The sequence below is a fragment of the Phyllostomus discolor genome, chromosome 2, assembly GCF_004126475.2.
Source record: "Phyllostomus discolor isolate MPI-MPIP mPhyDis1 chromosome 2, mPhyDis1.pri.v3, whole genome shotgun sequence".
In the NCBI taxonomy this organism is placed as follows: Eukaryota; Metazoa; Chordata; class Mammalia; order Chiroptera; family Phyllostomidae; genus Phyllostomus; species Phyllostomus discolor.
In genome coordinates, this window is record NC_040904.2 from 122,929,292 (window position 1) to 122,951,383 (window position 22,092).

General features: G+C 45.5%; 1 protein-coding gene across 25 annotated transcripts in view; it reads left to right on the top strand.

Annotated features, from left to right (window-relative positions):
* CACNA2D4 (calcium voltage-gated channel auxiliary subunit alpha2delta 4) overlaps positions 1-22,092 on the top strand; it is a 128,330-nt gene that overhangs the window by 19,276 nt on the left and 86,962 nt on the right. For 18 of the 25 annotated variants that reach the window (XR_004901454.1, XM_036018450.1, XM_036018453.1 and 15 more), the window contains 12 exons: positions 413-473; positions 1,098-1,248; positions 2,702-2,776; positions 3,582-3,671; positions 3,782-3,895; positions 4,295-4,373; positions 4,777-4,910; positions 6,429-6,506; positions 7,270-7,350; positions 7,912-7,986; positions 13,760-13,846; positions 14,382-14,453. Coding sequence is in view for 24 of the 25 variants with exons in the window: in XM_036018450.1 (XP_035874343.1) it covers positions 413-473; positions 1,098-1,248; positions 2,702-2,776; positions 3,582-3,671; positions 3,782-3,895; positions 4,295-4,373; positions 4,777-4,910; positions 6,429-6,506; positions 7,270-7,350; positions 7,912-7,986; positions 13,760-13,846; positions 14,382-14,453 (1,097 nt within the window). In the remaining variant the exon portion in view is untranslated. The remainder of the gene's footprint in view (positions 1-412; positions 474-1,097; positions 1,249-2,701; positions 2,777-3,581; positions 3,672-3,781; positions 3,896-4,294; positions 4,374-4,776; positions 4,911-6,428; positions 6,507-7,269; positions 7,351-7,911; positions 7,987-13,759; positions 13,847-14,381; positions 14,454-22,092) is intronic. The other 7 variants (XM_036018461.1, XM_036018472.1, XM_036018459.1 and 4 more) reach the window with 5 other exon arrangements.

Sequence of the window (22,092 nt, forward strand, 5' to 3'; positions counted from 1 at the left end):
GTGAGCACTAACAGGCAACCTGACTGGAGGCAGATGGGCTAGGAGTCAGAGCACCTGGGTCTCTCAACACTCTGTCTATGCTTTTGGCAGATAGTAATGGATGTTAAAAGTCATGCCTTCCTGAAGTTTCCCCTTCCACAATTGAATGTGAAGCTTAGTTCACAAGTGAATCTTAGGCACAGCATTTAGGAGCCCTACTGTGAAAGTCACCCCAACTTTGAATCTGAGGAGTGTGGGTGGTAAGTGTCCCTCCATCAATCCAGCCTCCCCCTTGCCTATTGCCTCTGTTTACAGGGTGCTCTAGACCCTGCTACACAGGTCCATGGCTGGCTTTCCCTGGGGGTCATGGCATTCCAGGGGCTCTGAACCAGACTCACTAAGCCAGTGAAAGAACCAGCCTTTGTTTCCCCAGGTATCAAATGGACGCCTGATGAGAATGGAGTCATCACCTTTGACTGCCGGAACCGTGGCTGGTAAGAGCTCCTGAGGGGAGGTCTCTGGTGCTGGCATCCATCTTATACACTTTGAGTCTTGCACCCTTCTCCTCCAGTCTCTGCCCCCCAGTCCAAGGGTCTCAGGTGTGTTGAACCTTAACCCAACACAAGAGCAGGAAGTTGTCTTCCTTCCTTCTCACCGTGGCTGTCCTTGCTGCCTGACCAATCACGTTTGTCTTTCCTGCCCCTCAGCTCCCTCCAGGACACTGGGCTATCTCCAAATCCACATTCTGCCAGGCTGTCCTCTCCTTCCACACCCCTCCTCAGGCAGATTTATAACAGAATCTGAGGGCGGGGCCCAGTTGTCTCCCTTCCTGCTGCCCACCCCTCCAGGATCCTGGCTGGTTCAAAACATGGAGGATAAGGTCACCAGCAAAACTTGACCTTTCTCTCACCTGACAGGCCCATTAGATGGGCACATGACCAGCTGTTGCTCCCAAATGATTTTAGAACTATGCTAATTGGTTATGGAACATGATACAACCTAGCATCAATGGGGCACCTATCTAAACTGAATACAAACAGAAATAATGAGACTAGGTTGGGTGGTTGCTCTTGCTCTGATCTTCCCGTCATTGACCTGTCCCTTTCTTTCTGCTAAAGGTACATACAAGCTGCTACTTCTCCCAAGGACATAGTTATTGTGCTGGACATGAGTGGCAGCATGAAGGGGCTGTGGATGACAATAGCCAAGCATACTATCTCCACCATCTTAGACACACTGGGAGAGAATGACTTTGTTAATATCATTGCGGTAAATGTGCCTTCCTACTCTTGAATAACTCTCCCTTGTTTCTAAAAAAAACTTCCGGCGCCTGCACTGTAATGACCTATACCTACAAACACACAATGCTTCATGCTGTAGAATAATTCCTGCAGCTGGGGCTCCTAGTCGAGGGTCAGACCAGGGATGGACTGCAAGAGGTCCGTAGCGTTTTTGAAATTATGTGTATGTTCACTTTTCTGAGTCCATAGAGTTCATTAATTCAGGTAAGTCTGGGATGTAACAAAGATGAAGAAGCACTGGCCTTGAACAAACCCTGATTTATCCCATCCATGTGCTCTTGACTGGTGCCCATCGCTGAATAGCCTCTGCATTCTGCTGTAGGACGAGTGATCCCTGGGCTCCTGCTTTGCAACAATCCCAGTTCTCCCACTTCCTTTATCCCAAATCCAGACACATCAGGAGAAAGGAGAAAGTGGTGGGACACATAGACAGGACCAACAAATCCTGGTCCTGCTTTCACAGCAACTCTTCCTAGCTCTGCCTGCCCCCAGAGAGGTAAAGTCTGGGAGAGAGAGCAGGAAGAAAAGAGGACAAGTTAGGAGAATGCTTCCAAATGCAATGAGAGAAGGGGGGCGTGGGAGCTGACAGCCACCTGGGGTACCGTTTTGAAGGCTATCTGATTCAAGACTTTCCTCCACCAGCCTGCCAAATGGCTGAAAATGATCATCTTTAGTGGGATTTATTTACCTCATAAAGAAATACCAAAGCAAAATGGTCTAACTTTAAAATGGCCACCCTGGGGAGAAGAGAATGACCCCCTCATCCCTGAGCTGCTCCCCGAGGCCTGCATCACTTAACCACCCACATCACTCCTGGACCCTGTGCTCACCATCTCCACTGCCAACCCATCCTTGTTCCTGACCTGCAGCAGAGAGAGTACTGCTATGGGAACAGGTCTCACCGCCACACAAGAGTGGAGATGTACCTCCCTCAGAGCCTGTCGATAGCTGAAGGACCCTCTTCATAAATGCAGAGCAAAGAGAAAAAGGAGCACAGTTTCTAATCCCTTCACCCAGGCACTGGGAAGGGGTCTATACTTGGAAGGCTCTGGGAGTCCCATGGAAGGCACTTGGTCTGGTCTTGGTGGCAGAGACCAGAGGAATTCTCTCAGTAACCTGCAATTCTCTATGTGCCCTAGGAGACAGGCACAACTCAGACACCTGAGAAAATGAACCAAGACCAGAACTTGAGGGTGAATTTTTAGAGTGAAGGCCCTGCTATTCTCTGCACTCCCACCTCTGTACTCAGAAAAGTTGCCTGTAGCATAGGGTTCCGCAAGATAATATACACAGGCGCCTAGGTGACCCCAGCCCTGACCACCTGGTGAGTTGTCTGAGCCTCATCACTGGGCCCTGACTTTCCAAATGGACCCTGTCTGTTCCCCACCCCCCCGCCTCCTCTCTGCCCTCTGCAACCACAGTACAATGACTACATCCATTACATCGAGCCTTGTTTCAAAGGGATCCTTGTTCAGGCCAATCGAGACAACCGTGAGGTGAGTTTCCATATCAGGTGAGTGCCTAATGCTTTGGAGCCCCTGTTCTGCTTAGGAATGATAGGAGTCATCTGTGCAGCTGCCTGACAGCCCCTTTCCCTCATTCCCATGGCACTTGGAAAGGGACAAAGCCCACTTGCAGTTACCCACACAAACACACTCAGGAAATTGCCCCCATGGTTACGCTGCCTGCCTATCACAGCGAATAGTTGGCAAAGAGATACCTCCCATCTGAGGAAAATGTCACTTCTCCAGGACTGGTTTGTTACTCAGTGGAGTAGCCAGTACTCAATTTTCCCCTTTGCCTCCCCCTGGGCCTTTTCACTATGGCAATTTTCATAAGGAGGCTTCCTCAGAAGGGGGAGAAATTCAAATCCACTCTATTGAGTCCTTTCCAAAGGCCAAGGGAGAGATCCTTCCCTCTGTGTCTGGGGAATTTGGGTGTGGCTTTCTCTGAATTTTGGCATTAAGTTGGAGCCCCTGGCCACAGAGCCCCTGGCCATCTCCACACCATTGGAGGAACAGCTGAGATGCTGAGGCTGCTGGGGACCTGGGAGCCTGGGCATTGGTCTGGGCTGGCCTCCTCACTCTGGTTGGATCCACACTGGCATTTCCTTCCAGTAATGGGGATAGATTTGTGCCCAGCTGCTCACACTCTCAGTTTATCTTGGGGGCATTTGAGAGCATCTGCTGTGAGAGTCCAACCGTAATGTCCTTCTGGGCAAGTAGCTCCAAATAGCCTCTGAAATTAAGTCCCTGGCCCACTGGATCCATTGACACACCTCTGGTTTCTTACCAACAATAGCATTTCAAACAGCTGGTGGATGACCTGATGGTTAAAGGGGTGGGGGTCGTGGACCAAGCCCTGAGGGAAGCCTTCCAGATCCTGAAGCAGGTACTGTCCCTGAGGAAACCAAGGGAGAGTGGAGGGGTGGGGGACAGCCTGGAGGCGTGGGGAGGGCAGCTCCTAGCCTGTAGTCATGGAGCCACCCCTCCCCTGCACAGTCCCAAGAGGCCAGGCAAGGGAGCCTCTGCAACCAGGCCATCATGCTGATCTCGGATGGAGCTGTGGAGGACTATGAGCCTGTGTTTGAGGAATACAACTGGCCGGACCGCAAGGTTACTCTCTGGTGGCAGGAGAGGGGTGAAGGGGTCAGGGCATGGGGAGCAAAAGGCAGGCCTGCCCTGAGTTCAAATTGTCTACCCACTAGCCCAATAGTAAATTCAAATGTCCCAGACTGGTGTTCCAAAACTGTGGTGACTCTAGGCACAGAGGACTCATGCAAGAGGGCTCAGGGGGAGAGACCCGAGTATCATGGTGAGACACGAAAACTGCCCTGGCCAGTCCCAGTACAGCCTGGGCCCCAGGGACCTTTCTGAGCCAAAGGAGTGAGAATGGAGGAAGCAAAGTGGGCAAAGCACTTGACAGACAGACATCAAAGACTCACATAAATTGTGTTAACATTACTCACCACCGGGAATTATGGCTGCTGAGTCTGTCTGTGTCTTGTGGAATAGGTTCGAGTTTTCACTTATCTTATTGGGAGAGAAGTCACTTTTGCAGACCGCATGAAGTGGATTGCATGCAACAATAAAGGTAGGTGGCAGAGCCTCGCAGCCTGTCCCTGAAAGTAGACCCTGGGACAGAGTTGCATGCAAAAGGGGATCCCCTTATAAGGAAGGAAGGAGAACAACATTTCGAGAGGGGGAGGCTGACCCAAAGGCCCTTGCATTGGGGGCCCTGCAGCTTCTGTGTCAGCTCTAGAGCTGGAACAGTCCCTGACAGTTCTCCCAGGTTGAGGCAGAAGCTGGGCCTTTGAATCCCCATCAGTGCCACTGGTCCATGGCTGCTCCCTGGAAAAGGGACAACCTTGGAGAAAGCAGTTCCCAGTGCTTCAGCCATGAGACATCAGCAGCTGGGGAGAGTGTGGACCCTGCAGAGGAGTTACTCATGGAGCACCCAGCTGTCCACAACCCACATGGCCCATCCCCTCTTCCAGGCTACTACACACAGATCTCCACACTGGCTGATGCTCAGGAGAACGTGATGGAGTACCTGCATGTGCTCAGCCGCCCCATGGTCATCAATCATGACCACGACATCATCTGGACCGAAGCCTACATGGACAGCAAGGTGAGGCCCTGATCCCACGCCAGAGTTAGGGGCCCCAGAGCATAAGAGGTGACTTCCTGGGTAAGGAATGGGGAAAGCAACCACATCCTTGGGACATGTGAAGGGGATGAGCACTGTCCCCCACCAGCAGACACACTGCCTGAGTGCTTCCCTGAAGGCCCTGACACCCTGAGTTGGCCTGTCCAGGGTGGCCCTTTGTGGATGGGGCCCCTCTGCTCCAAACTTGTTCACCCTCCTTCCTGTTGTTCTCACCCCCTTCATTATCCTCTCCCCCGCCCCATTTTTTAAAAAGGAGTCCGACTAGTAATTCAAGATTCTATAGCTTCATCAAGGACCCCTCCCAGCCCCTGCCTATAGGCAGCAATGATTTACACAAAGCTGATGCATCAGACTGGGATTAAGAGAGACCTGGGAGTAGTGACTTAAATAAAAGTGTGCTTTTCCCCATTGTAAGAGAGGCAGCTGGCCCAGAGCCAATAAGGAGCTCCCTGGTCACCAGGGATCAGTCCCTTTCCTGCTGTCCCCTTGGCCATCCCTACGGACCTCTTGTTCCAAGTGGATAGTGGAACTCTAGTTAACAGAAGCCATTCACTTTTAGAAAGCCTCACTTCTAAACTCTAAACTGAAAAATCTGACGAGGAAGGGGGAGGGTACCTGACAGTTAAAAGTTCTTCATTCTCTGAGTTCTACCATAGGCCTCCATGGCTGGGCAAGCTCCTTTAGTTGACCCTGAGGAAAGTCAGACCTATCAGACACACCTGCACATACTACTTCTCAGGTTCTATCTTCATGGTAAAGTGGAAACATATGTGGAGTACCTGCCAAGGGGACTGGAGGAGCCAGCACAGTGAGATGAGGAGTAGGAGGAGGGCCATGTCGGTGGCTGAGAATGATGTGGCTCAGGTGTTCAGAGTGGGGAAGAGGCTGTGGGCTCATCATGTGTGTGTGTGAGTGTGTGTGTGTGTGTGTGTGTGTGTGTGAAGGGGGCAATGGTTACTGGAGGCTAATACAACCACACCATGTCTGGCTCTGGCACTGTGGCCCCTCGCCATGTGCTTGAGTTTGCCAGTGGCTCTGTGTCAATGTCCCTTTCCCTTTTAACTCGTCTGGGCTATAGTTTGTGCCAACCCTGGGTCTAAGGCAGAGATTTTTGGAAGAGCTCTTGCTATACTCACCTCTTTGTTTCTGGGCATGCCCGGATAAGCCTATTCCATGGGTTTGTGCTCATGAGACAAGAGGGCTTAGTGAGCATGTTTGGGAGCTGGGCTGTGGGCTCTGGGATTCAGAGACTTGCCCTGGCTCAGAATTTTCCTTGCTAAGTGACATTGGCCTGGTCTGTCTCCCTAGCCCACCTTCCCTCCAGCCTTTCTGCCAGCTCTCCCTTTGCAGAGAAGGGAAACCTCATTTGGGATTGCTTCCTCCTGTTGGAAAGTAACACAGTAGTTGATGTTGGTGACTGTGGGTCCTCTGCCCTGTGGACTCTGAGCCCTCTGTCCCTTGTTCTTTCCTTCCTGGCAGCTCTTCACCTCACATGCACAGGACCTAAGGCTCCTCACCACAGTAGCCATGCCAGTCTTCAGCAAGAAGAATGAAACGGTGAGTGACCACTCTTGTGAAGCTGCAGCAAGGACTAGAACTTGGGGCCCCCACCGGCATTTTTAGATCAATGGTTCTTGGCTTGGCTGGGCATCAGAGCCACATTAGGAGAGCTGTAAATGCAGATTCAAGGCCCTGTGCCCAACCAGCTATGTCAGAATCTCTTGGTCGGGAGTGGGTAGGGGATGAGGGCTGGGGTTTGGGCTGTACTTCCCAAAACTCCCCAGTGATTCTGCTCAGCCAGCTTGGGGACCACTGTCCTGAGGATATAGGACTAATAGGGTCACCTGCCAGCTTTCTGCAAAACCATACACGCTTAACCTACCGGTTTGGGAAGGCTGTAACTTGTTTGTAAAGGCCTCTGGTAAGGGAATTTCTAGAGCCTTCCATCTTCCATCTGGTCAGGAAATGTTTCCTTATAAGCACTGTGTGTTCCGGATCATAAGTGAGGGATCCTGGGATCCTGATCCTTCAGCTTCTGCTGTGAAGGTGAATATTTCATTCAACTTTATATTTCATTTAAATACAACTTAAATATTAATGTTGGACATTATTAATCTTCCCAGCAGTTAAGATTACTCCTGGGGCCTCCCTGCTAGGTTCTTGATTTTATTCCAGAAAGCTCAGCCTAAAATCCAACCATGGAGGAAGGGCCACATACAACCTAAGAGGCCTCCTCTCCCAGGTTCTAGCAAGGCTGAGGTCCAGCCTGGCCCTGTGTTCAGGGAGGCCAGCTCTCCCCCTGACCTTTTTGTCTTTCCAGCGGTCCCACGGCATTCTTCTAGGGGTAGTGGGCTCTGATGTGGCCCTGAGAGAGCTGATGAAGCTGGCACCCCGGTACAAGGTGAGCTTGGGTCAGGTCCCTGAGTGGTGCTCACAGGCTCCCCAGGAGCTGCCCCACCAGGCTCAGGGGCCTCTATGCAGACAGCACAGCCAAGCCCAGAGCTGGAATGGGGTCCTTCTCCCCACCCCCAGAGAAGTGCAGGCATTGAACTTGAGAGTAGTGGCTTGAACACCTGGGACCCTTTGTTACCACCAGATTTGACTTGCTCTGTGGCCTTGGGCAAGTGCTTTCCCTTTCTGGTGCCTCAGTTTCTCAGTCCACTCCTCCAGGCCTTACAGTTTCATTTTGGGAACAAGTGATATTATCATCAAAGCACCTAAAACATACGGTAGGAAAGAGGCCAGGTAATGATATACATAATTATGGCTGTTATAAACAGTAGAATTAGGAAAGGAATTCAAAATGAATGACTGGAAGTGCAGCACTGGCTCAGTGATTTCCTATCTGAAAATCTCACTGCCGTGTGCTGCCATCTTTAGCCACCCTGTAGCCCCAAACCCTCCTCAACTGCAGTTCTCCAACACAAACAACTCTGACTTCCCTCCACCCCTGTCTTTGTAGCTTGGAGTACATGGATATGCCTTTTTGAACACTAACAATGGCTACATCCTCTCACATCCTGACCTTCGACCACTGGTAGGTACAGATCTTATTTTTCTTAGGATTTAAGCCTATTGGATTTGGTGTACTTCATAAAAACAGTTAAAACAATGAACACACGCTGAGCTCCATTAGGAACCCAGTGGGTAATATGAGAAAAAAATTAAGTTATGGTCCTGTGTTCAAACTCTTCATTACCTAGCAGAAGAGATGAGGCAAAAATACATGAACTGATTGATGAAGAATCCAGAGAGGATGGGAGAAGTGTGCAGTTTTCCCCATCGGACACAGCCACTCATGTTCCCGTCACTGCCTCAGTAGCGCCACACTCCTTGGAGTCTGATGGTGGTATCAACAGACCCAAAGAAGTGAGAATGTTGAGTTAACAATGAGGAGCAGGAGAGCCGAGACTCCCCTGATTTCGTTTTGGGATGTGTTCCTGAGTGCTCCTGCCTCCTTCCTCGGTCCCTCCATCCTGATACAGGGATTGGGGGCATTTTCACATGTGTTCAGCCAAACTGATGGCCAAGAGCGGAATTTCCATCATTTTATCTAAAAGCTCTGCTTCCAGGGCTAGGGGCTCCCTACTGCTCTACTTCTGGTTGCAGCACTTGGCCAATGTCCATGGCAATAATGGCCTCACCTCTCAGTGTGATTGTTGGGGGCATTAGAGGGAGAGGAATTAGAATCCTAAAGGAATATTAACACTTTCTCCTCTGCCAGTATTGTACTGAATTGGAGTGGCAGCTGAGGACAATAACTAGCAGAGCACCTTTCTGAGAACTTACTAAGGGGCTCATCTGCCTCAGGTGCCATTTGGAGAAGTCAGTCTAAGCCACATTCCATTTCGTTTGGTTCAGATGACTACTGAGTGTCCATAAGGCAACTGATTGAGCTATTTAAGGCAAACCATAGGGGTTATGAGTTGGTAGAGATCAGGACACACTGGAAACCACCCTGTCTTCCCAATTCAGACTCTGCTGGTAAAGCATATGAACCCATAATGGGTCACTGACCTATACCAGTGGGTTCTGTAAGGGACAGCCCCAGTGCCAACAAATAACTCACTAGAGAAATAATAGATAGTGTTGATCCTAAAGCTAACTTGTAGAATGAAGGGGCATTGGTCAGCAATCATCTATTACTACCTATGAAACTTAGACAAATATAAGACTTAACCTTATAATGCTCTGAGAATGCCATAAACAGAAGGTTATAATCTAATTAAGGGAACTGACCATACACAAATAGACTTATACAAATGAAACAATTAGAGAATAACACCAGGTAGAACATTATTCCATAACAAAAGATATGGTAAAGCCAACTTCATAAGATCCCTAAGGAAAGTACTATTGATTTGTGATAGGTATTAAGGAGAACAATATTTGAGTTTTTAAAAAAATAGTGCATATGCTCAGTAACAAATTGAAAGAGGGTCAAGAACCACACTTTTGGCCTGAAATCTTTCTATGTCAGTTAACAGGTATGACTAATTAACAAACTGGAATTCTGGTCCTAATATGAAGAGCTAAAGATGCTCTTTCATATACCATTGGGAACTAGGAAATGGCAATGAATGAGAATTTTGCAGTTTATTCAAAAGAAGCAGATCCAGAGTCAAAGATGGCAAGACAGTGCTGTTGTCATGAGCGGAGACATCCACAAGGGCAAGAACAGAACATCATCCACGCATGGGTGAGGAGGAAAAGAGGAGAGTAAAAGGGAGATGCTGTTGTGTCAGTTTTACTACAAATCTCCTGCATAGGCAAGGAATGAGGACACGGCTTTCTGGAAAAAAGAAAAATTGGCAGAAACAAGATGCCCAGTGATAGGGGACTCCAACCATTGAAGCATCTGCAGAGAAGCTTCATTCTGCTAAAAGTAAACCCTCTTATTAATTCTTAACTTACCCTAATGAGAAACTATTTTCTTCCTTTTTTCATTTAAATCATTTTTATTTTTCAATTACAGTTGACATACAATATTATATTAGTTTCAGGTGAACACCCTAGTGATTAGACATTATATAACTTACTAAGTAACCATGCCAATAAATCTAGTACCCATTTGACAATATGTATAATTAATTATTAGTATATTATTGACTATATTCTCTAAGTTGTACTTTACATCCCCATGACTATACTGTAACAACCAATTTGTACTTCTTAATACCTTCACCTTTTTCATCTATCTCCCAACTACCTTCCCATCTGGCAACTGTCAAAATGTTCTCTATGTCTATGAGTCTGTTTCTGTTCTGCTTGTTCATTTATTATTTTTAGATTCATTTGTTGAAACATATGTATTTATTGCCATTTTATTGTCCATATTTTTAATTTTTCCCCTTCTCCTTAAAGAAAACCCTTTAACATTTCATGTGATACTGGTTTGGTGATGATGAACTCCTTTAGTTTTTTCTTGTCTGGGAAGCTCTTTATCTGCCCTTCAATTCTAAATGACAGCTTTGCTGGGTAGAATAATCTTGGTTGTAGGTCCCTGCTTTTCATGACTTTGAATATTTCTTGCCAATCTTTCCTGGCTTACAAAGTTGCTGTTGAGAAATCAGCTGATAGTCTTATGGGAGCCCCCTTGTAGATAATAACTGCTTTTCTCTTGCTGCTTTTAAGATTCTCTTTTTGTCTTTAAACCTTTGAATTTTAATTATGATATGTCTTGGTGTGGGCCTCTTTGGGTTCATCTTTTGATGACCCTCTACACTTCCTGGACTTCTATTTCCTTCATCAAGTTAGGAAAATTTTCTATCATTTTTTCAAATAGGTTTTTAATTTCTCACTCTCTCTCTTCTCCTTCTGTCAATCCCCTTGATGCAAATGTCGGTAAGCTTGAAGTTTTCTGAGAGGCTCCTTATAGTGTATTTATTTTTATGGATCTTTTTCCTTTTTGCTGTTTTGATTAGGTGTTTTTTGCTTCCTTATATTCCAAATTGTTGTTCTGATTCTCAGCTTCATCTACTCCACTGTTGATCACCTATAAACTATTCTTCATTTCAGTTAGTGTATTATTCATTTCTGACTGGTTCTTTTTTATGGGTTTCATGCCCTTTTTTATGCTGTTGAAGTTCTCTCTAAATTCAGCTACTTTCCCCCTAAGTTCATTGAGCATCCTTATAACCAAGGTTTTGAATTGTGCATCTGGTAGATTGCTGGTCTCCATTTTGTTTAGTTTTTTTTCTGGAGTTTTGTTCTGTTCTTTTACTTGGGCCATGTTTCTTTGCCTCCTCATTTTGACAGCCTCCTTGTGTTTGTTTCTATGTATTAGGTAGAGCTGCTATAATTCCTGATCTTGATAGAGTGGTCTAATGTAGTAGGTACCCTGTAGGGAATTGCGCAGCCTTTCCAATCACCTAAGCTCTGCACTTCAGGTGCACCTCACCACCACTGTGTAGCTGTGTATACCCTTGATTGTTATTGGCACATCAATAGGACAGATTTACCCCCAGGCCAACCAGCTACCAGGACTGGCTATGACCACCAACCACTGTGGAGGATCAGCTGTACAGGAGCCCACTCCACAGATCAGGACTCACTTCAGCAGGGTTCTGGTGCCTGCTGACTCTGCCCCTTGAGTGTATTGTTGTGGAGGTAGTCAGGTGATGCCTCAGTGTATCCTGAAGTTGTCCACCAGGTGTGCTGCCTCTAGGACATCCCAGGAGGAGCAGGCCAAGGTCAGCTGCTGCCTGTGCTCTGCCCAGTGCCACCTGGCTTGAGCTACAAAGTGATCTGCAGATGGCTGCTACTTGTGCTGGGTTTGAAGGTGCCCAGGAGAGGCCATGCCGCGAACCAAGGCTGTCTGCTGCTACTGCTGGGCATGGGGCCACTTAGTGAGAGATACAGGGTTTGCTGAGGCCAGATGCTGCTTGTTTTGAGAGATTTTAGTAAAGTCTGAAGCATGAGACAAGACAGGCCATTCATATGAAAAACCATTGGAAACAGCTTGGGTGGGCCTGACAGTTTGGTGGGGTAGGGGTTCCAGAGAATCATTAGGGTGAGCAAACAGTGTTAGCCAGGTTGATGGAGACTCAGATATCGTAACTGCAGGCTCTGTGGGGACAGAGCTCATAAAAAAAATATAATACAATAAAATAAACAATGGCCTCTGCTAGCATTTCTGTCTAGGAGAAAGCTGCCCTTCCATCTCTCATCCTGATGCCAGACACTTCAGTTCCTCCGTGTATGTCCCTGATAGGCTATTTGAGCTGCTGTTCCAGTAGTGAAGCTCAGAGGGAGTGAATCAGAGTAAGTCTGTGTGCATGCCCTTGAAGAGGAAATGCCTGGGACTCCTGAAACCCTCCATCTCACTCAGCCTCAATTCCTGATGGCTTTTACAGTCAGAAGTTATGGGAACTTCTCTTCCCAGAACTGGAACCCTGGGCTTGGGGACCTGGTGTAGGGCTGGGACCCCTCGCTCCTCAGGGGGGACCTCCCCAGCCAAGATATCCATCCTGATTTTTATCTCCCATATGTGGCTGTGAGACCAGGCCATTTTGTTTCTCTGTCCCTCCTACCAATCTCAATGTGCCTTCTTCTTTAAATCCCCAGTTGTAGGATTTCTATTCAGCTAGATTGCAGGTGATTCTGAACGATGGTTGTTCTGTAGTTTAGTTGTGATTTTGATGTGGTTGTAAAGGGATCTTAGTACTGCATTCACCTATGCCACCATCTTAACCAAAGTCTATTGTCTTTCTTTATTTGATGTATGTCTAAAGTAAACCTGGGAAATGGTATAGGCCTAATAACAGATAACTTCTTGGAAAGAGAGAAAGAGACCAGAAAAATAATAACAACATTCAAAGAGTGTGGATTAATGACTCTGCATGAAGCTGTAAAGAGCTCTTTATTAAGCACTGCAGAATCTGTCTGTCCTTTGCTTTGTTCTTTTCTCAAAATCTATCAACAAGATGAAAACACAGAAGGCAGATGCCACAAAGTCTGGAAGCCATGGCTAATACATTAAGCAAAAAATTTAGTATTCAGAAAGTATTTTCTAAAACAATGGGTTAAAGTTAACAAGATGAAGTGTATTAGGGATGCGTGGAAATTCCTGTAAAATACTCAGTGTTCAAACATAATTTTGTAAAAATGTAATTTAACTGTATATCACATGAGGAAGACCCAGGGGATTTAATGGAATGAAAACTCTATTTGTGCAGTCAGGGCAGCATAGCTGTCCTGAAAGTCCAGCAGAATCAGAGGCAGCAGTCAGAGCAGTAAGATATTTGGTCGACACACCACACCAACCAGACTCCATATGAAATACTGACTTTTGTCCTGGGCACACCATTTTGGAAGTGGCATTGACAAAATAGAGCATATTCAGAGGGATTTGAGGCATCTGCATATGAGGAATGTTTAGCCTGGAGAAGTGAAGGCTTAGGAGGGACAAGCACCTTCAGAAATCGCAAGGGTTGTCAAAGGGAAGATGGTCTATGTAACTCCAGGGAAAGAACTAAGACCAATAGGTAAAATTTACAAGGAGGCAAATTTCTGTTCTGTATGAAGAAGGACTTTCTAACATTCAGAGCTGTCCAAAATTATGACAACCTGACTCAAAAGGAGAGAGCTCCTCCCATGGGAAATATTCACTCAGAGGCTGTGAGACCATCTGTCACAAATGTTGACAGGGAAGCTCTGCATTGGGTTAAAAGTTGGCCCAGATAACCTTAAGAAATCAGTGTGATTTTTTTTATCTTATAAACATACACATAAGGCTTTATAGAAGAGACAAAACATGAGCAGGGCCTTACGTTAACCTCATGTTTTTCTTCCTGACCTGCCCACTATAGTACAGAGAGGGGAAGAAACTGAAACCCAAACCTAACTACAACAGTGTGGACCTTTCTGAGGTGGAGTGGGAAGACCGAACTGAAACTGTGAGTGGGGAAGTGGGAGGAGCTGGTGTACCTCTACAGCCAACACAGAGCCAGCTGCATGACTGGAAGCTCCAAGGTTGCTCTATACCTCTCAGTGGAGCCTTTCCAAGCCCAATCCAGAAAATTCTTATAATGAACAATTTTTTAAACAACTATAAAAATATAACAATATCTTCCCGAATCACAAGGATTACTGAGGCTGCATGAGCTCATGTCTATAAGCTATAGAGTTGAAGTTCTAGTGATGTTTTGGTCTGGTTTTTGGTGTCACTAGCACATCCTAGAGGAAATTACCTAGAGGTACTATGACACTATGTTCCCTCATATATCAGTCCACTTTGGCACATTATCTTAGTGAATTTTCAGAACTATAAGCTAAATGGAGCCTAGAATCAGGTTACTACTACCTCTCAATATCCTGTTCAGAAGAAAAAGGGAAGAACCAAAAGTGTTCCTAGGGATCACCTCCAATCTGGTCAGTAAAGCTCCACACACCAGTGTAAAGAAACTAATTTCATTATCTTTCTTCTTAAAGCTGAGAACAGCTATGATCAATGGGGAAACGGGTTCTCTCTCTATGGATGTGAAGGTTCCACTGGACAAAGGGGTAAGATGCTAGAGAGGAAGAGCCAGGGTCTAGTCCCAGGAGGCAGTATTGCCATTAATTAAGGTTTGGGGCAGTGACAAGGAACTTGGACTTAGCTAAATTAGAGCTTGAGGCTTGAGGGCTTGCTGTAGCCTTGAGGGCTTGATTAGAGAGCATATCCAAGTGTGCCTCAGCCCAAGAGAAGCAGCTGGACAAGGAACTGTCGCTCACACCAGTGTTGGGTTCTTTGGTAACTACTGACCCAGGCAGTAGGTCAGCCCAAGTTGTTTACAACTCTTCTTTCTTCCTTATGCTGCCTGCTACTTGCCCCTTTTGTTGTTTAAGGTAGAAAAGGAAAAGGTGACAGTTAACTTTGCAAATTTCTAGCAGTTCCTATAAAACACATTCTATAGGAAGATGTTAAAAATAACTGTTATTCTCTATACCTGATTTTTATCCACTGTAACCACAGATGCCCAAGAATCAATACCCTCACCAATACCATTCCTGTCTTTATAGACCTACACATAAAACATCATTTCACCTTCTCATTTAAAAGGTTCTGATGCATTTTCAGTGAATTTTCATTGTCCCTTGACATATTTATAAATGTCACCTCCTCCCTCATAGCCACCCCCACCACCTCCTCCTGTTGCCCATCTGTCTCAGCTAAAAGAACAGAGGCATCTGTCTGCAACAATTAGACCCAAGTTCGATAAACACAAACCTCCATGAAAGCCAAACAAGAAAGCAATGGGAAGGAAAAAAAACAATTCATGGTATTCCTCTGAGGTACACAGACTGATTGTCACTGAGACCAATATCTGATTTCTGTGGCAGCTGCCTTCTTTTTATAAGTTCTGGGCTGAGGAGGGCCTCCTTTGGGCAAACTGGGCAGTACAGGTGTTGTGAGACCATCAGTTGCAGGCAGCTGCTTTTCTTGATCCAGAAAAAAAAAAAATAGAGGTTTCTTCCATGAGCTTCCACCTTGATCTCAACCAGACACCAGCTTGCATGCACAAGGGAGCTCTCACCTAGCCCAGCCCTGCCAAAGCTTTTAAGCACTTGTTTTTATGCTATAAGGAAAACTTCAACATGCCCACGGCATACGGCAACTTTAAGACTGATTTGAGTGTGGCTATACTATATTAAATTCAGACCAGCTTATGAAGTGGGTGTGGTTTGTTGACCATCCTTTCCTTCTCATGCTGCCTCACACTTCTCAAAACTACCAAGGGAGAGTCCTAACCATATTCAGGCAGCCTGAACTGTTCCTGAAACCCCTGCCCATCCCTTTGAAGTTTGTTCTTTGCTGCTAATAAATCTTCCAAGTCAAATCTGCAATTTAACAATGGCTTCTTGACACATGGTGCTTAAATATAAAGAAATAGGGTGATGAGGACCATGGTCACCCCATGATGGACACTTCATAACACACTCATGTTTGTGCCTTACTACTACTAACAATAAAATAATAACAACTAATAATGGTAGCTAACACTTATTAGAAACTGGACCAAGCACTTAATAAGCATTCACTGACTTAATACTTAGAACCTTATGAAGTAGGTACTATCTATCCTATCCCCATATTACAGATGAGGAAACTTTCGAGGTTAAAAACTTGCCCAGGGTCACCTAGATGATTAACTACAAAGCTTAGAATCAGATCCATGTGAATCTGGTTCTAGACTACACATTCCTGACCACTAATGTATAAAGCCTGTCTGTAGGACTGATCCTGAATTCTCAGCTCACCCTCACCCTTAAGATTTCCCGAGTCTCTTTAGAATAGCATTACTATTTAATCTTTACAAGTTATTGTCTTCTTCTCTCCCTCTACCCCATTACATCAAAACTCAGCCCTCTTTAATCTTTCCTCTCTTTACTCTCATGCCAGAAGCCACTGCACCTGCACTGTGTGGGGGGAATATTTTACTCATATAAAGGCTGCTGTCACAGTATCCAGCCTCTCACTGCTTTGATCAATAATGATGCCACTCTTCCCCAATAGTGCTCTATTTCATTCACCACCAACTGCTCTGTCTCTCCTGCATGTCCTCTCTTTTTCACAGGGTAACAGTCAGTCTCACTGTTTTCTTGCCTGCCAATCTTTCCCAGCCCTCCCTCAGCTCAGTGATACATCTCACCTGACAAGCTTGTTCCTCAGTGGAAGCAAAGTCTAGGCTAAGGGAAGCTTTCTTAAAGCACAGACCTCCATGGAAGCCAAACAAGAAAGCCCTGGGAAGGAAAAATAACTCATTGTATTCCTCTTATCACTCAGGCCATCCTCATGGTGGGTGGTAACTTGTTTTGTTGTTTTCCCCAGGGGGTTTGGCATGCATTCTTATTTCCCACCAATTATTCAGGCCTTTCTAAATCTCCCCTAAACTCCAGACAGGTAACTATGGTGACGTGACCATGGACAGTAGCAGCAACTCCAGCATGATTCAGAGAAGGACTCACAAACTCAAAAACCTTTGGGGCCAGACAGGCCGTGTTCAGAAATGTGTGTGAGCAAAGCAGGCAAGCCTCAGTCCCAGGGGTGCTCGGAACTAAGGCAAATTGGAGAGTATACGTACCGTCTAAAGGAGACAGCTAGGAATCCATATTTTTTAAATGTGTGCAGCTAATTTCAAAAATGTTAAAAACACAATCTGAGCCAATATCTAGCATATCAAACTTGTAAAGAGTCCAAGTTTGGCCTTCAGGCCTCCTACTTACCACCTTGATAGAAAGCTATTTACCCCCAAAATGTGTAGCAATATCAGGTATCATAATTCTTAACTCATCAGTAGCATCCTGGTCATATATTCTGGGATGCATTTAAAAGAAAATTCAGAAAAGCTGAGTATCCTGGAACATCTTATCCTGGACCTTTTCACTTTCGTGTTGTCTGATAGTTTAGAACAAATATTTAGTAGTAGGGGAGGGAGAGAGGCACACATGGTATTCTTTACTGGCCTTCAGGCTCTTCCAAGTTAACCCTGCTGAAGTGAGTGTGTGGTATACACACACCCACACACACACCAGCAGTTGGCACAGGCATTAGGGCAGCTTCACCGAATGTTCCTCTGCCTTCTAATCCCTATGCACTGGATTCGAGTAGACAGATTAGAGTGCTCTGTGGTAACTTCTCTCTCTCTCTCTCTCTCTCTCTCTCTCTCTCTCTCTCTCTCTCTCACACACACACACACACACACACACACTTGAGACAATCTATTAAAGATAGAGATTGTTATGACACTTCTTTACTTTCGTCCTCCAAACCTCTCCAGCTCTCTCTTTCTGTTAACGAGATTCAGGTATATCCCTCCCCATCCTTCTCTCTTTCTTTTGCTTTAGTCTTAAAAGATGATCTCAAATTTCTGATTTTGATCATGAGGGAATAGTTTGCATTTAAACTGACCTTGCAACAGATGACAATTATAAATCTGAAAAATATATTAAAAAACAAACATTTAAAGACACATGAAAGTGACCAAAAGCAGGCAGAAACAAAGGTCGAAGGGGATTTCATCTGCTGCCTGTGGTAGTGGGGACAACTTGGAGTCTGAGTCACACTAAGGTAGAGAAGCTTAGTAAACACCTCAATAATTTTTGAAGCACAGAAGAACTACATTTTAGGAGTGAAGATTATATGCCAAGACCTAGGGGATTCACCCTAAGACTAACAACGAAGTTGAAACAGATCCAATTCACAAGCTTGGAGTGACCAGCCAACAATGTATCTGCTATTAAAATAAAAATCAACACTGTTTAGAGGAAGACAATATGTCTACAACCTATTCTTTACCATAGTCAGTATACAATAAAAATTATCAGACATGTGAAGAAATGGGAAAATGTGACATATAGTTAAGAGAAAAAACATCTTAAAACTGACCCAGAGATGACCCAGTTGTTTAAATTAGAAGGACTTTACCCTTTGCAACAGCATGGATGGAACTGGAAAGCATTATGTTAAGTAAAATAAGCCAGGCCATGAAAGACAAATACCATATGATCTTACCTTTAACAGGAACCTAAACAACAAAACAAACAAACAAGCAAAACACAATCAAAGACACTGAAATAGAGAACAGGCTGACAGTGACCAGAGGGAATAGGGGAAGGAATTTCAGGGGAAAAGGGGAAGGGTTTACAGGAACAAGTATAAAGGACACATGGACAAAAACTAGGGGGTTGTAGAAATGGAAGGGAGGTGGGGAGGGCTGGGGAGTGGGTTGGGATGGGAGTAAAAGACAGAAAACTGTACTTGAACGACAATTAAAATTTTAAAAAGAAAAAAATAATAAATTAGAAGGACTTTAAAGCATGTATGACACATTTACACAAGGAATTCAAAAAAAGTAGTTGTAATGAAGGACTAGATGGAGAATCTCAGCAAAGAAATGATTAGTGTTTGACTGGAGAAGCAGAATCAGTACAAGTGGTATGAATATAGGGTTTTATTCTAGGGGTTAGAACTTATGAAACTATGGGAGCTGGTGCAGAAGCCTACAGAAGGCTGGTATTTCTGCATCCAGTAGTGACCTTGAAGTCATCGTAGGTCAGCAGGACCAGCAGCTGGGAAGGAAAGCTGGATGAAATGTGGTAGAAGCAAGAACAAACTGGAACCCATGAGGAAACACAGAAACCTATGAGGAAAAACTAAAATCCAAATTTGTCTCTCACTACCTCCAACCACAATGATATCAGTGACCTGCAGAAGGAGCTAGTGCCCTTTACCCAGAGCTGCAGGGCTCAGATCTCAGAGAAACTGAAGGAAGAGATCCAGTGGCAGCTGAAGAAGCCTTAAATGTGGCTGTTTACCCAGGCCAAGCAGGTTAGCCAACAACTCAGAGCGAGCTACATATGCCTGATATTTATCTTTAGCATGTAAAATAGTTCTGCTTCATTTCTGCCTTAAAAATCTCATGCAAGCTTCTCTGTTGGCCAACCCCAACTTGGAACCATACAGAGAAATACATCTGGAAATGTAATTCCAGCTTAGTTGATTTGACACAGTATAAACTTTCCACAATAACCAAATACAGTTTCAGAACTGAATAGTACAGTATCTGAAATGAAATTTTTACTGGGTGGGAATTCTGGTCAAGATATCAGACTAGGTAAACACTGTGTTGAGCTCCTCCTATGACCATTTCAAAGTTACAACTAAATTACAGAACAGCCATCAGTGAGAACAGCGTGAAGACTAGCTGAACAAAAGTCTTACAACCAAGGATGCAAAGAAAAGGCCATGTTGAGACTGAAGGCGAGGAGACATAAAAGAGGATGTTCCCACACCCATGTGTGGCAGTACAGAATCGGGAGGGATATCTCAGTGCAGAGATGCTCCCTGAAGAACCAGGGGTCCCAGCCCCACACCGGGCTTCCAGCCCAGGATTCCAGCATAGGGAACAGAAGTCACTATAACTCCTGGCTGTGAAAACCAGTGGGGATTGCAACTGAGTAAGCTTTTCTAACTCTGAGTAGGCTTCTGGAGTCCCAGGCCCAGCAGGTCTTAGAAGGTTTATGCATAGACTTACTAAAACTCATACCAGAGACATATGGGGAGGAACTGAATTGCCTGGCTTCAGGGTTAGGGCTCAAGGGACAGCTGGCTGGTGTCATTGTTTCTTTTCTGAGCCTTCTCCTAACACATCCTGCAGGAACAGACAGGAGTCAAGTCTGAGTCTCCATCAACCTGGATAATACCATTAACCGCATGCTGGTGATTCCAAGACCACACATAACCCAAATTGTAGTCCCACCCAAGCCTCTTTCAGTAGTTTTTCCATACAAAAAGCCTATCTCAGCTCATGCTGCAGACTTTTCTAAAATCTCTCAGCAGTCCACAAAGCCCAAACAAGCAGCATCTGGCCTTGGCATGCCCTGTACCTCTTGCTAAGCAGCTGCAAGATTGGTGTTAGTGACAACCAGCCTCAGTTTGCAGCTTAGCCTCTCCCAGGCACATCCAAGCCCAGCGCAAGCAGCAACCATCTACAGATCACTTTGTAGCTCATTCCAAGTTACACCAGGCTTGACATAGGCAGCAGCTGACCTTGGCCTGCACCAGAATCCCTCCCAAGCAGCTCCAGAACCAACACATCTGCTGCCCAGGTTAAGACCACAACATGGCACCATCCAACTACCTCCAGAAAAGACATACCCAAAGGGTGGACTCAGCAGGCACCAGAGCCCCCATAAAGCGAATCTTCTTCAATGGGATCAGCCCTAACACAATAGCTTCTCAGACACAGTCATAGCCATTCCTCACAGCCAATCAGCCTGAGAGTCAATCCCTCCCACTGGTGTGCCAACAGCAATCAAGGCTCAGCTAAGACAGGAAGGCACACATGAGGAATGAGGTTGGAGCACCTAGCTCAGATGACCAGAGAAACTGTGCCACAGAGCCCCATAGCACACCTACTGCGTAAGATGCTCTACCAAGACTTGGAGACATAGCAGAGCAACCTAAGACATAGAAACAAACCAGGACTCAGCCAAAATGAGGAGACAAAGAAACATGTCCCAAATAAAAGAACAAAACAAAACTCCAGAAAATGAACTAAACAAAATGGAGACAAACAATTTATCTGATGCAGAGCTCTAAACACTGGTTATAGAGATGCTCAGTAAACTTAGGGGAAGAGTAGATGAACTCAGTAAGACCTTTAACAAAGAGATAGGAAACATAAAGAACTAGCCAGAAATGAAGAATACAATAACTAAAATGAGGAATACACTAGAAGGAATCGAAAGTAAATTAGATGAAGTAGAGGATCAAATCAATGATTTGGGAGACAACTTAACAGAAAACACTCAATGAAACAGCAAAAAGGAAGAGACTTCTGGTCAACAAGGTAGGGTAGGGAAACATGGCTTGCTTCCTCATAAAACCACATCAAAATTACAACTAAACTGTAGAACAACCATCATTCAGAACCATCAGAAATCAAGCTGAATGGAAGTCCTACTACTTCAGAGTTAAAGAAGAAACTACATCAAGACTGGTAGGAGGGGTAGAAACATGGAATGGGCTGGTCCCACACCCACATGTGACAGAAAAATCAGAAGGTGTATCTCAGGAGTGATGAGCCCTAGCCTCACACCAGGCCACACAGCCTAGGGTGCAAAAACCAGTGGGGATTGAGGCTGTGGAAGACAGAAACTACTGGACTCCCCAGAAGTTCCTCTTAAAGGGCCCATGCACAAACTTACTCATACTCAATCCCTCTGAGCTCCAGCATGGGGGCAGCAGATTGAAAAGTACCAGAGAGACATGGGAAGAAACTGAATTATACAGCATCAGGGAAAGGACTGGGGGATAGCTTTTCCATAGAGAAAGGTTCTGGCAGAGGCCACTTTTCCTTTTCTGAGCCCTCACCCCACAGGTGCACAGAGCCAGCAGACAAGTGCCATATCTGAAACTACATCAATCTGGCTCACACTGTTATCCCCACCCTGGTGATTCCTTGAGGCCCTGCCCCACCCAGATTTTGAGCCCACCAAAGCTGTTTCCAGTGGCTTTCCCAATGAATGGCTTGTTTTGGCCTATGCTTCAGATTTTCCTAAATTTTCTGAAACAATCAGCACCTGGATTCAGCATCCCCATACCTCTCACTAAGTTGCCTGAGGCTTGGCACTAGCAGCAGCCAGCCTTAGTTCACAG